Below are 12,860 nucleotides of genomic sequence, written 5' to 3'. Positions count from 1 at the left end.
ATCTGGCTGGAAGATTTCATTTCTCATCCGGCATATATCATGCCATCAGACAAGCATGTCAAGTGGAAGAGTGACTTAAATAAACTAACAAGCTTTCACAAAGATATTACAGTCACAAAGGATGTATTTTCTCTAGTCTTTTTCTCCTGTGTCCTTGTCTCAACATCATAGTGATCCATATTTTTAAAGGGTGCAGAAGTTGTGATCCATTCAGAGCCCAATAGAGAGGAAAACTGACTGACTTATTTTGGTGAAAATAAGTAGTGGTAGCTCCAAAGGAAGGAAATTCACAGTGAATTCTCCAAAAAAAACAAGTGAAAAGCTTTGCTGTAATTCATGTAAACATACCTAATGTATTTAATTTTATACTGAAGAAACAAGCAAAAATGTTTAGTGCATCTAAATCGTCAGAGATACTGGAAATAAAAAGCAACAGGACCTAAGTAAACTTTAGGTAATTCTTTTAGTAATAGGATATAGGTCAACAGAGGAAAAATAATGTGTATAAAAATGATGAGAGCAGTATTCATTATATTTAGAAATTGTGATAGCCCAAATGCCTAATTATAGAATGACTGTCTATATCTAAGTAGTAGAATACTATGGAAATGTTTATAAAAAGAAACAATGAAAAGTTGGAACATAAAATATGTATACAGTAATGAACTGATTATTTCAAATGGAAATTGTGCTATTACAAAGAACTATTTGAAGAAAGGTTAATCTTTTATGGAATTAACAGCAAACCAGATATTAATAGGTTAATACGTATGCTAAAAAAGAGGAGAGTGGAGCTCTCTGTTTAAACAAATTTGAAAATCTCTAGGTTTCTTCTTTACTCCAGGAGTTCAAGTATTTTAATATGCTAATGTGTAATATATAGCTATATTAGAGGGACAGAGTTCACAGAGCTACCACTACTTATTTTCACTAAAATAAACCCATGGAACACATTTTAAGGAATACTGATTTATACTGAATGCCCACTAATTTTTTACATTAGAAAAAAAAATCACTTCAGATTGTTAAATATATATACGCATATCTATAGATATGTGTGTGTGTATGTTTTGAGACAGGGTCTCGCTTTATTGCCCAGGCTGAAGTGCAGTGGCATGATCATGGCTCACTGCAGCCTCAACCCTCTGGGCTCAAGCAATCCTCCCACCTCAGCCTCCTCAGTAGCTAGGACCACAGGCACAAGCTATCACGCCCAGCTAATTTTTGTATTTTTTTGTACAGATGGGAACTCCCTATGTTGCCCAGGCTGGTCTCAAACTTCTGGGCTCAAATGATCTACCTGCCTTGGCTTCCCAAAGTGCTGGGATTACAGGCATGAGCCACCATGCCTGAACAAAATATATATATATATATATTTACAATGATTTCAACATTTAGGAAAATAAGTTGGTAATACTTTCTAAACATCCTTAACATTTATGACTATCCAGATTGACAGAGAATTGTTATTTGCTTGGTGTCAGTATAAGAGTTGGACTATTCAGTGTTGCTATATTTCCTGTGCATTAAATTATTGTATCTAACATTAAAACCACACACGTATATGTATATATGTGTGTCTTCTGTTTTCTCTTTGAAAAGAATTCCCTTTGGTTTTCCCTTTTAGGAAGTAGATTATGAAGAAATGAAGAATCTTGACTTCAGTGTTATTGTCACTAATAAAGCAGCTTTTCACAAGTCAATTAGGAGTAAATACAAGCCTACACCCATTCCCATCAAGGTCAAAGTGAAAAATGTGAAAGAAGGCATTCATTTTAAAAGCAGCGTCATCTCAGTTTACATTAGCGAGAGCATGGATAGATCAAGCAAAGGCCAAATAATTGGAAAATTTCAAGCTTTTGATGAGGACACTGGACTACCAGCCCATGCAAGGTAAGAGAGAGTGACACGTGTATTTCTTTATTTTAAATTATTTTCAGTGCCTATTTTCAAAAATCATAATCAAATCTGAACACTTCATTCCTTCAAATCCAGCATTATAGTTCCCCAAAGGTCTACAAGTTAAATTTTCCAAAGATGTGTCCATACCTGAGAGATGAGGGGGAATTTTCACCAGAATCCACCTTCTTCAACCACCTGTGTGTGAGGAGGAAGCTGGTTTACTCACCACTGACACAGTTCTGGCTAGAGATGGCTAAAAGGCAACAAAGGAAAAGTCCAGGAAAAAACTTTTTAAAACCTGTCTTATTTCCTAAAAGATTATTATTGGAGGGTGAGAACATAGCAGATAACATCCACAAGATTTACTTTATACAAGTTACATAATGTATTTTAATATGGGGAAACCAGCTTTACTTAACGCATAAATCTTGGGAATGAATCTTCATTTAAACCTATTTGCTTCAGAGATTAATGAGCCTTCTACACTGTTTATGTTTGTCTTGATCATGGTGACCTTTACTCAGAGTACATTTATTGAGAACCTACAAGATGCTCACTGTGTTGGAAGAGAGTAGCTTGTGTCCACTCTGTAGTGGCACCTTATTGTGTGATGCTTTCAAATTTTCAAAGTAAATTTACATCTTAGATCTCAGTGCCATGCCACGGAAAGACCATTCTCTACAGAGCTGTTATTTATGGAGCTCTAGTTACTGTGACTGCAGTTGAATTTAAAGAATCCCCACCTGCTGTCCCAGACACAACTTTAGTGACTTCCTGCTCAGTGCCAGAGCTGCCTGGTTGCTTGAGTGTCCTTATACACCTGTGTCCCTGTCTTAGTCCATTTGAGCTGCCGTAACAAAAATACATTAGACCAAGTAACTTATAAACAGCAGATTTGTTACTCAGTTCTGAAGGCTGGGAAGTCCATCAAGGCACCAGCCAACAGATTTGGTATCTGGTGAGTCTTGCTGTCTGCTTCCAAGATGGCATCATCTTGCTGCATCCTCACGTGGCCAAAGGAGCAAGGGAACTCACTGGAGTCTCTTTTTTAAGAGCACTAATTCCATTCATGAGGGTGGTGCCCTCATGACTTAATCACTTACCAAAGGCCCCACCTCTTAATATGATCATACTGCGTATTAGGCTCCAACATAAGAATTTCCGAGGGTTACAAACATTAAAATTATAGCAGTCCCTGTGTACGAGTGCTTCCTAAAACATTGTATTTAAGTGCATCGCCAAGTTTAGCAAGAATGAAAATGTGGAAGAAGCTCCTCAACAACCTTTTTCCTTTTAGTGAATCGCCTTTTCATGGAATTCCTTAAATAATGTTTTTTCCAAAATAGTGTTAACAAACAGCTTCCACCATGTTTTCTGTAGTGCCTTGGTGACATTCTTTGGCCCGCTGTGCTTCTCTTGAGTTATGTGGTCTAGTTGGTCTAGTTTTAATTTTCTCAGCTCTATACCTCACAAGACAGTATACCCAACTGAATTCCCAAAATTGAGGATGAATTTTCTATATGATCATTTTTCACTGCTGTCTACGGAGAAACTTATATGTTCAAACTAATTATATACCAATAATATGTGGCCACTTATTGAAGCTTCTGTTTCCCACCAAATTATTGACTTTTGGCTGCTGTTTTTTTTGTTTGTTTGTTTGTTTGTTTGTTTTAGGGGCCATGAATACATCAAAAGATTGTGTGTTCTGCCTGGAAGAATAATGAACCCTGCCTTTTTTATTTCTTAGTGTTTTATTGTATTCTTTAGAATGCAGTTACAGAATTTTAGAAAGAAAAGATCTTAAAGACCAGCTCAAACCTATTATTTTACAGATAAGGAATGGAGGCACAGCCAAGTTAAATTATTTTCCAAATGTTCACCTAACTAATTAGTGGTTGTTATTTTGAAACACTGATAAGGGGCTGGGCACGGTGGGTTCATGCCTGGCATCTCAGCACTCAAGAATCCGAGGCAGGAGGATCACTTGAGGCCAGGAGTTCAAGACCAACCTGGGCAACACAGCAAGACCCTGTCTCTACAAAAAAAAAATTGTTTTTCAATTAGCCAGGCGTGGTGGCACATGCTTGTAGTCCCCACTACTGGGGAGGCTTAGGCAGGGGGATTGCTTAAGCCTAGGAGTTCAAGGTTCCGGCGAGTTGCCATCACACCACTGCACTCCAGACTGTTTGTCATAATTTACTGTTTTATTGATTATTCATGTGTATCAGCTGTTTACGGATATTTGATATAACACGTAAGCAGCTATGCTACTTGAATGATGTCTAGCTTTTACAACAGAGAACAGAAAATTTCTTAAATGAGATTAAACAAACACATTGTGAAATGTAATCCCTATTTCTAAGACTGCTTTTACTATCAGTATGAATGTTGGTAAACCATAGACAGCAACTTACGTCTAAGCTTTAAAATTTCAGACATGAAATTCAAAACTAATTGTGAAAATCGAAATGTATTGTTATTTACTGGTAGCAGTATTAAGAGGCAGAAAAATTTAGTTCAAGTGTATAATTGGAAATAGCACTATAAATAAATATTGCTATAAATTAGCCAGTCATTCCTGTGTGCCTCAAAGCCACTTAATAGAAAATAAATTAACAATTTGATTGAGCAAACCAAGATACTCATATGTTTGGTTGGTAGTGGTATTTTTATGTTAAACTCATTGGTATTCATTAACTAACTACATACATTTTTTTTTTTTTTTTGAGACTGAGTCTCGCTCTGTCACTCAGGCTGGAGTGCAGTGGCACAATCTCAGCTTACTGCAACCTCTGCCTCCCAGGTTCAAGCAGTTCTGCTTCAGCCTCCCAAATAGCTAGAATTACAGGTGCCCACAACCACACCCAGATAATTTTTTTTTTTTTTTTTTTTTTTTTTTGAGACGGAGTCTTGCTCTGTCACCCAGGCTGGAGTGCAGTGGCACAATCTCGGCTCACTGCAAGCTCCGCCTCCCTGGTTCATGCCATTCTCCTGCCTCAGCCTCTCTGAGTAGCTGGGACTACAGGCGCCCGCCACCACGCCCGGCTAATTTTTTGTATTTTTTTTTTTTTTTAGTAGAGACGGGGTTTCACCGTGGTCTCGATCTCCTGACCTCGTGATCCGCCCGCCTCGGCCTCCCAAAGTGCTGGGATTACAAGCGTGAGCCACCGCGCCCGGCCCACACCCAGATAATTTTTGTATTTTAGTAGAGATGAGGTTTTACCCTGTTGGTCAGGCTGGTCTTGAACTCCTGACCTCAGGTGATCCATCTGCCTCGGCCTCCCAAAGTGCTGGGATTATAGGCGTGAGCCACCACACTCGGCCAGTTACATACATTTCTGAAAACATAATATGGACATTTGCCTTGATCTCCCAGCATTGGCTCCTTCCACACTAATTCTCCTTGCTTTGAGGGAAGAAACCCAGAAATGATTTTATTGGCATTGTTTCCACTTTTAACCAGTTCTACCCGAAAGAAAATTATTACCCCAATAATCAACAGTATCAGAAAATTTTTAGATGCTTCCGTTTAAAATGGTCATTGATTTTTTGTTGTTGTGGTTGAGACGGAGTTTTGCTCTGTCACCCAGGCTAGAGTGCAGTAGCGTGATCTCAGCTCACTGCAACCTCCACCTCCTGGGTTCAAGCAATTCTGCCACAGCTTCCTGAGGAGCTGGGATTACAGGCACACGCCACCATGCCCGGCATTTTTTGTGTTTTTAGTAGAGACGGGGTTTCACCATGTTGACCAGGCTGGTCTCAAACTCCTGACCTCAAGTGATCCACCCACCTCAGCCTCCCAGTGTGCTGGGATTACCACGCACCCGGCCCCTGCGATCATTGATTTTTAAAGTTGATGTTTGTAAATGTTGCTAACACCCCCAATTAAACAACAGAACATAAGACTGCTCTTCTCCACCAGTCCTTGTTGTATAACTAAGTTATTCCCCAAAAGTTTAACCCAACTTTAAGGGACACTAAATCAAATGCCATAGGTCAGACTGCAGAGCAACTTGAAAACTTGGGTTAGTGGTTAGTGGGCTCAAGAGAATCACCCTTAATTTTATGTCTTGGGTATGTTGCAGGAATAAGGAAGGTCCAATTTAAGTGTGACATGCAGTAAAGAGAGGGGCTTTTAGGATGGTTTTACGAAATTAAAAACATTCAAAACAAATGCCTGTAATAAGAACATATTTAAAGAGAAGAAAAGTAAGCTTGAAAGAGCTGTAGATGTTAGAGATTTCCAATTCATGCAGAATTCAGAATTAATTTTATGTTTGTTTTATGACAGATATGTAAAATTAGAAGATAGAGATAATTGGATCTCTCTGGATTCTGTCACATCAGAAATTAAACTGGCAAAACTTCCTGATTTTGAATCTAGATATGTTCAAAATGGCACATACACTGTAAAGATTGTGGCCATATCAGAAGGTAAGTTATTAAATAGATCTTTTTATTGATTGTATGTATTTAGATTTTTATTTTCCAACATCAGAAACCTTTGATTTGATTGTGTATAAAAACCTAACCTCGGCCGGGAGCAGTGGCTCATGCCTGTAATCCCAACACTTTGGAAGGCCGAGGCAGGCAGATCACAAGGTCAAGAGATCAAGACCATTCTGGCCAACATGGTGAAACCCCGTCTCTACTAAAAATACAAACATTAGCCAGGCATGGTGGCATGCACCTGTAGTCCCAGCTACTCAAGAGGCTGAGGCAGGAGAATTGCTTGAACCTGGGAGGTGGAGGTTGCAGTGAGCGGAGATCCCGCCACTGCACTTCAGCCTGGCGACAAAGCAAGACTCCAACTCAAAAAACAAAAACAAAAACAAAAACCTAATCTCAGCCCAGCACAGTTGCTTGTGTCTGTAATCCCAGCAACTCAGGCAACTGAGATGGTAGGAACACTTGAGCCCAGGAGTTTGAGACCAGCCTGGACAAAAAAGCAAGACACCATCTTCGAAAAAAAAACGAGGGGTAGATAAAATTAAAAAATAGATGTTTAAAAAAAATTTTAATAAGATGAAATAAGCACCTAATTTCTCCAATAGATAAATCTCACATTTCTACTTGGTAGGTGGATTAAAAGATATTACTTGGTCCAAATTTGAAACATATCTAGGATAGAAAATGTCTTAAGTGGTTAGTACCTTCTCCACTCCAAATTGGCAAGGGAATTCAAACTATGTCTGTTGTCAGCAATAGGAACAGAATGTACATACTTTTTCTCTCTTATTTTTAAGATTATCCTAGAAAAACCATCACTGGCACAGTCCTTATCAATGTTGAAGACATCAACGACAACTGTCCCACACTGATGGAGCCTGTGCAGACAATCTGTCACGATGCACAGTATGTGAATGTTACTGCAGAGGACCTGGATGGACACCCAAACAGTGGCCCTTTCAGTTTCTCTGTCATTGACAAACCACCTGGCATGGCAGAAAAATGGAAAATAGCACGCCAAGAAAGTAAGCAAAATCACTGGACTACATTGAAATCTAAATATTAAGCATGATAGATATCTAAAATATTTGTAAGTTGTATTTCTTCTCATAAATTATATTTCCAATATAGTTTTTTAAAGGAGTTTATGAAATGAGGTCCTGAACCTACTGACATATAGTATCTTTTATATGCTTATGGAGAGAAGAAAAATAATCTAAAATGTCTTGAAGGTAGCTGGGTATTCCCTAAATAGCCCTTGAAGTAGTTTTGTCTGGTAAGGTGAGGTGTACCAAGCCTTTGTCAGCACCACAATCATAGTAGGTGCCTTCTAAAAATCTTGAAGTATAGTAACAATAATTCCATTTAAAACAATAATTCCATTAAAATATTGAGCACTTGCTATGTGCTAGGCATTCTGCTAGCCCATCCTATGTATTACCATATTTAATCCTTCCTTCAACATTATTCCCTGATTAAAGCTGAGGATACCTTGGTTTAACTGGAGGTAAGTAAAGCTCAAAGCTAGAACATGATAGAAACAACATAACAGGGGGGTTGTCTGATTCCCCCCTTCCCCATGTCAGTGGACATGTCCATATGTCCACATCCAGGACATCTAGACACATGGACTATATGATGTGTTGATGTGAGTTTTCAGATGTCCTTCAGGTTGGTTCTGAATGCAGAAAAGTCTATCCAGAAAACTATTTTGTTTTAAACAACTAGGGTTCATTTCAGAAAAATTTCAAAGACAATAGTCAGGTTTTTTTTTTTTAATTTACAGCTTTATTATGTTAAGTCTAGCAAATGTTTGAAATCATTTTAAGAGGGTTTGAATAATGTTTAGTCCAATTAACAAATTAAACACCATCAATATTTCAAGCTCTATTTACAGATTTATTATATTTAGTTTCCTTATATATTTCAGTGATCTCAATTAACAAAACCTCCCAGCCAGGCACAGTGGCTCACACCTGTAATCCCAGCACTTTGGGAGGCCAAGGCGGGCGGATCATGAGGTCAGGAGATCGAGACCATCCTGGCTAACACGGTGAAACCCCGTCTCTACTAAAAATACAAAAAATTAGCCAGGTGTGGTGGCAGGCGCCTGTAGTCCCAGCTACTCGGGAGGCTGAGGCAGGAGAATGGCATGAACCCTGGAGGCAGAGCTTGCAGTGAGCCGAGATTGTGCCACTGCACTCCAGCCTGGGCGACAGAGCAAGACTCTGTCTCAAAAAAAAAAAAAAAAAAAAAAAACTCCCTGTGACCCTTATACTCTAAAATTCTAATAAATTTAACTTACAAATACATTGAGTTGTATATTAGAGAATATTATCAATAACAAGTTGAAGCCGGGCGTGGTGGCTCACGCCTGTAATCCTAGCACTTTGGGAGGCTGAGGCAGGTGGATCACTTGAGGTCAGGAGTTTGAGACCAGCCTGGCCAACATGGTGAAACCCCATCTCTACTATAAATACAAAAATTAGCTGGGCATGGTGGTGGACACCTGTAATCCCAGCTACTCAGAAGGCTGAGGCAGGTGAACCTGGGAGGTGGAGGTTGCAGTGAGCCAAGATGGCAGCACAGCACTCCAGCCTGGGCAACAGAACGAGACTCCATTTCAAAAAATAAGAAGAAGAAGAAGCGTTAAGAGTGCTAATATTCCTTGATCTTAGAAAGTGCATGCTGAAGAATGTCGTGCTATCTGTAACTTACCTTGAAATAGTTCAGAAACTTTAAAAAAAAGAAAAAGTGGGTATACAGAGGACAAGAAAGCATTGTTGCAAAACGTAAACAGTTAGTGAAGTGTTTGTTAATATTCACTAAAATATTCTTTCAACTTTTCTGTAGGTTTGAATTTTTTTTCCATTTTGAATGTATATAGTGTTGAGAACAAAAAAAGAAGGGACTAGAGAAAACAAGATCAGCCCATTGTTGAAAACGATTAACGCTGAGGATGGGTACCATGGGGGTTATGCTCTTCTCTCTATTACTATGTTTGAAAAATTGCCTTAATAAAGTTTTTTTTAAAGAAATGGTAAAATAAAGGTCATTCAGTAGAAATGTTAACTCACCACTTGTTTGTCACTGTCTTCCCAGCGTATAGAACAGTTCCTAGCTTTCCTAGACCCACACACGTTGGTTACAGCTAATCATCATGAAAGTAAGGTGTCCAGGTCTGAACCTTTGCAATTTAAACTGCATATTCAGGGCCTATAGACAAATTTTAATGAGCACACTTCAGTAAGTGAAGGAAGAACAAAGTATCTAATTGGAGTTAAATACAATCAGCAATGAAAGAACATTTGTGGAATTTATTGTTGCCTCATCCTTGGTTATCATTCGTTTTTATTTCCTTCTGCCTCCCAACCTTATAGGTACCAGTGTGCTGCTGCAACAAAGTGAGAAAAAGCTTGGGAGAAGTGAAATTCAGTTCCTGATTTCAGACAATCAGGGTTTTAGTTGTCCTGAAAAGCAGATCCTTACACTCACGGTTTGTGAGTGTCTGCATGGCAGCGGCTGCAGGGAAGCACAGCATGACTCCTATGTGGGCCTGGGACCCGCAGCAGTTGCGCTCATGATTTTGGCCTTTCTGCTCCTGCTATGTAAGTCTTTAAAAGCCACTCTGTTGTGCTTTTGGGAATTTGAGTGCACTCCTGGAGATGTGTTACTATGGTAGTCATTGATTTCATCACAGTTATTCTTTAACCACACTAGAGCACTTTGAGAATGAATAGGGAAACAACTGATGATTGACAAATCACCAAAGCATAATATAAGACTCTTCAGAATTTTGTTTTATAAATGTATATCATTTTCTGATTTCAGTAACTTAGGAACTATTGGCATAAACTTCGCTGGTATTCCCATTTCGATGAGCTCTGTGAGGGCAGCATGCTGTCTGTTCTCTTCACTGCTGTATTCCCAGTGTGTGGAACAGAGCCTTGCATGCAGTAAGTGCTCAAAAAAGATGTGTTGCATGACTTTGGGTTATGGGCACAGGTTTTTTACAAACCCAGCTTATTCCAACCAATCCTGCTTTGTACATTCAATTTGTCAGAGCTCTCCCCCCCTGATATTCCCCGCTTGGCCTGTTTCTTCACCAGCACCAAAAGTAGGCAGACCCTCTGAGCACTTCCTGTCCTTCCTGACCGTAAGATGTTCTCAACCAGTCCTGCCTGCCCTACCCACACTCCAAAGACCTCGGGTTTCCTTTTATAAAAGAACAAGGGACTGTATCCTGAGGTCACATGAAATATCACTCTACTTGACCACTGAATATGGACACAGGGCCACCTCCAAGGCAGCCTAGGCTAGTGGAGTGACAGAGGAGAGGTCTGTTAGACAAGGGGTCCCCAACCCCCAGGCCACAGACCAGCACCTATCCATGGCCTGTTAGGAACCAGGCCGCACAGCAGGAGGTGAGTGGTGGAAGAATGAGTGAAGCTTCATCTATATTTACAGCCACTCCCCATCGCTTGTGTTACCACCTGAGCTCTGCCTCCTGTTAGATCAGTGCTGGCATTCAATTCTTGTAGGAGCTCAAACTCTATTGTGAACTACTCATGCCAAGAGATCCAGGTTGCGTGCTCCTTATGAGAATCTAATGCCTGATGATCTGTCACTGTCTCCCATCACCCCCAAATGGGACCATCTAGTTGCAGAAAAATAAGCTCAGGGCTCCCACTGATTCTACATTATGGTGAGTTGTATAATTATTTCATTATATATTACAATGTAATAATAATAGAAATAAAGTACACAATGAATGTAATGCACTTGAGTCATCCCAAAACCAACCCCCCTACCCCTAACTTCCCTGTGGAAAAACTGTCTTCCGTGAAACCAGTCCCTGGTGTCAAAAAGGTTGGGGACTGCTGTTTGAGAGCCATTGGTAGATGTGCAATTGAATACACAGCACTCAACAGTCTGCAGCGTACTTTTATACCATCATCTCCATGCTATGGCTACATATACAGATACATAACGGTAAATGACTTGCCTCAGCTTACCAAGTTTGTAGGTAGGTACTGGAGCTGGGACTGTATCTTTTGCTCAGGAATTCCTTGCACTGCTTTCTCATCGCAGATTCCCTGGAGCCTAATGTGGTACTTGGCACACAATAGACACTTGATGAATGTTTGTTAAAATTGTTGAATTGCCACTGGCTGATTTCAGTCTTCTTATTAATCATAGTAGCTATAGTTAATGTGCTGTTGACTGTTTGACATAAAAACGAATCTAGGCAGTAGCTAGTTCATCACTGGAAGCTGCCAAATGGGAGTGGCAGATGGGCATGCAGATGTGTTTAATTCTTTCCTGCATTGATCAAGGGGTCAGCCTTGGTCTTTTCTTCCTCCTAGGTGTAAAATAAAATCTAAGAAGAGGGCTCTGAAATTGTTATATGTTTCACTTTATTATTTCTAATTACTGTTTTTAATAGTACATATATTTTTGCAACAGTGATTTTTTTTTAATTGGACCATAGTTTTAAAAAAATTAATCTTTAAGCTGGTTTTGATGATTTGGATACTATCTGACCTAGTCTTGGTATTCCACTCAGCAACCACAGACAGCCTCTTTTTGATGAACAAGGCCTTGAATCTGTAAGACTCTCTCATCCTGCCTTCGGGTTTTGGAGTAACTCGCCCAAAACAAGCTTGGTAAGGTTGGATCAGGGTGAAGAAAAGAAAAATAGAGCTGTAAATAAGTGAAGACAACTCCAGGAAGGGACATGCAAATTCCAAAATTGTGCAATATAAATTTAGAAATATATCAAGGTTAACCTTATCTGTGTTCAATTTTGTGTCTGTACAGTGGTACCACTTTTACTGCTGATGTGTCATTGCGGAAAGGGCGCCAAAGGCTTTACCCCCATACCTGGCACCATAGAGATGCTGCATCCTTGGAATAATGAAGGAGCACCACCTGAAGACAAGGTCAGTGGATCAGATGTCAATATGACTTGTCTTCTTTTTGGGTTTTAAAGGGGCCTAGGGAAGTATTTCTTACATGTTTGGTTGAATGAGTAAAGTGATCACTATGGATTTCACTCATGTACCTTTGTTAAGCAAAGAGTTCAAATGACAGCATATTTTGTGTTTGTTGCCGGGGCAGAATTGAGATAGTTTTACTCTGTTTTGACACTTCCCATGTTGTAAAGAATGTAGAGCAAGGTTCAGGAAGAGCAAGAGTGTGTAGGGATCTAAGTCTTTTGTCCTAACATTAAATGGGCAGTTTTCATAACCAGGAACTGCTTCATTCCCATTTCCCTCAATACATAGGGTTTGCAGAGGTAAGCCCACAACCCCCATGACGGTTGTAAAATGTTGCAAAACCCCGTTTCCCAACTACTTCATAGCCATATCCCTTTGTCTCTCTATTGCATCTTCACCCTGGACCTCTCACCACCATCTGTTATGAGCACCATTTCTAATAGGATAGAATTTAGCATCAGGTGGCAGAGAACTCACAATAACAGTGGCTTAACCCTAAAATGGGCA

General features: G+C 39.7%; 1 protein-coding gene across 1 annotated transcript in view; it reads left to right on the top strand.

Moving 5' to 3' along the window:
* Positions 1-12,860, top strand: part of DSG2 (desmoglein 2) — a 48,521-nt gene that overhangs the window by 28,678 nt on the left and 6,983 nt on the right. The window contains exons 9-13 of the mRNA XM_055235339.2: positions 1,628-1,893; positions 6,197-6,339; positions 7,152-7,379; positions 9,735-9,962; positions 12,175-12,296. Of these exons, the coding sequence (XP_055091314.2) occupies positions 1,628-1,893; positions 6,197-6,339; positions 7,152-7,379; positions 9,735-9,962; positions 12,175-12,296 (987 nt within the window). The remainder of the gene's footprint in view (positions 1-1,627; positions 1,894-6,196; positions 6,340-7,151; positions 7,380-9,734; positions 9,963-12,174; positions 12,297-12,860) is intronic.

The sequence above is a fragment of the Symphalangus syndactylus genome, chromosome 1, assembly GCF_028878055.3.
Source record: "Symphalangus syndactylus isolate Jambi chromosome 1, NHGRI_mSymSyn1-v2.1_pri, whole genome shotgun sequence".
Taxonomy (NCBI): Eukaryota; Metazoa; Chordata; class Mammalia; order Primates; family Hylobatidae; genus Symphalangus; species Symphalangus syndactylus.
This window is presented reverse-complemented; position numbering and strand designations above follow the sequence as displayed.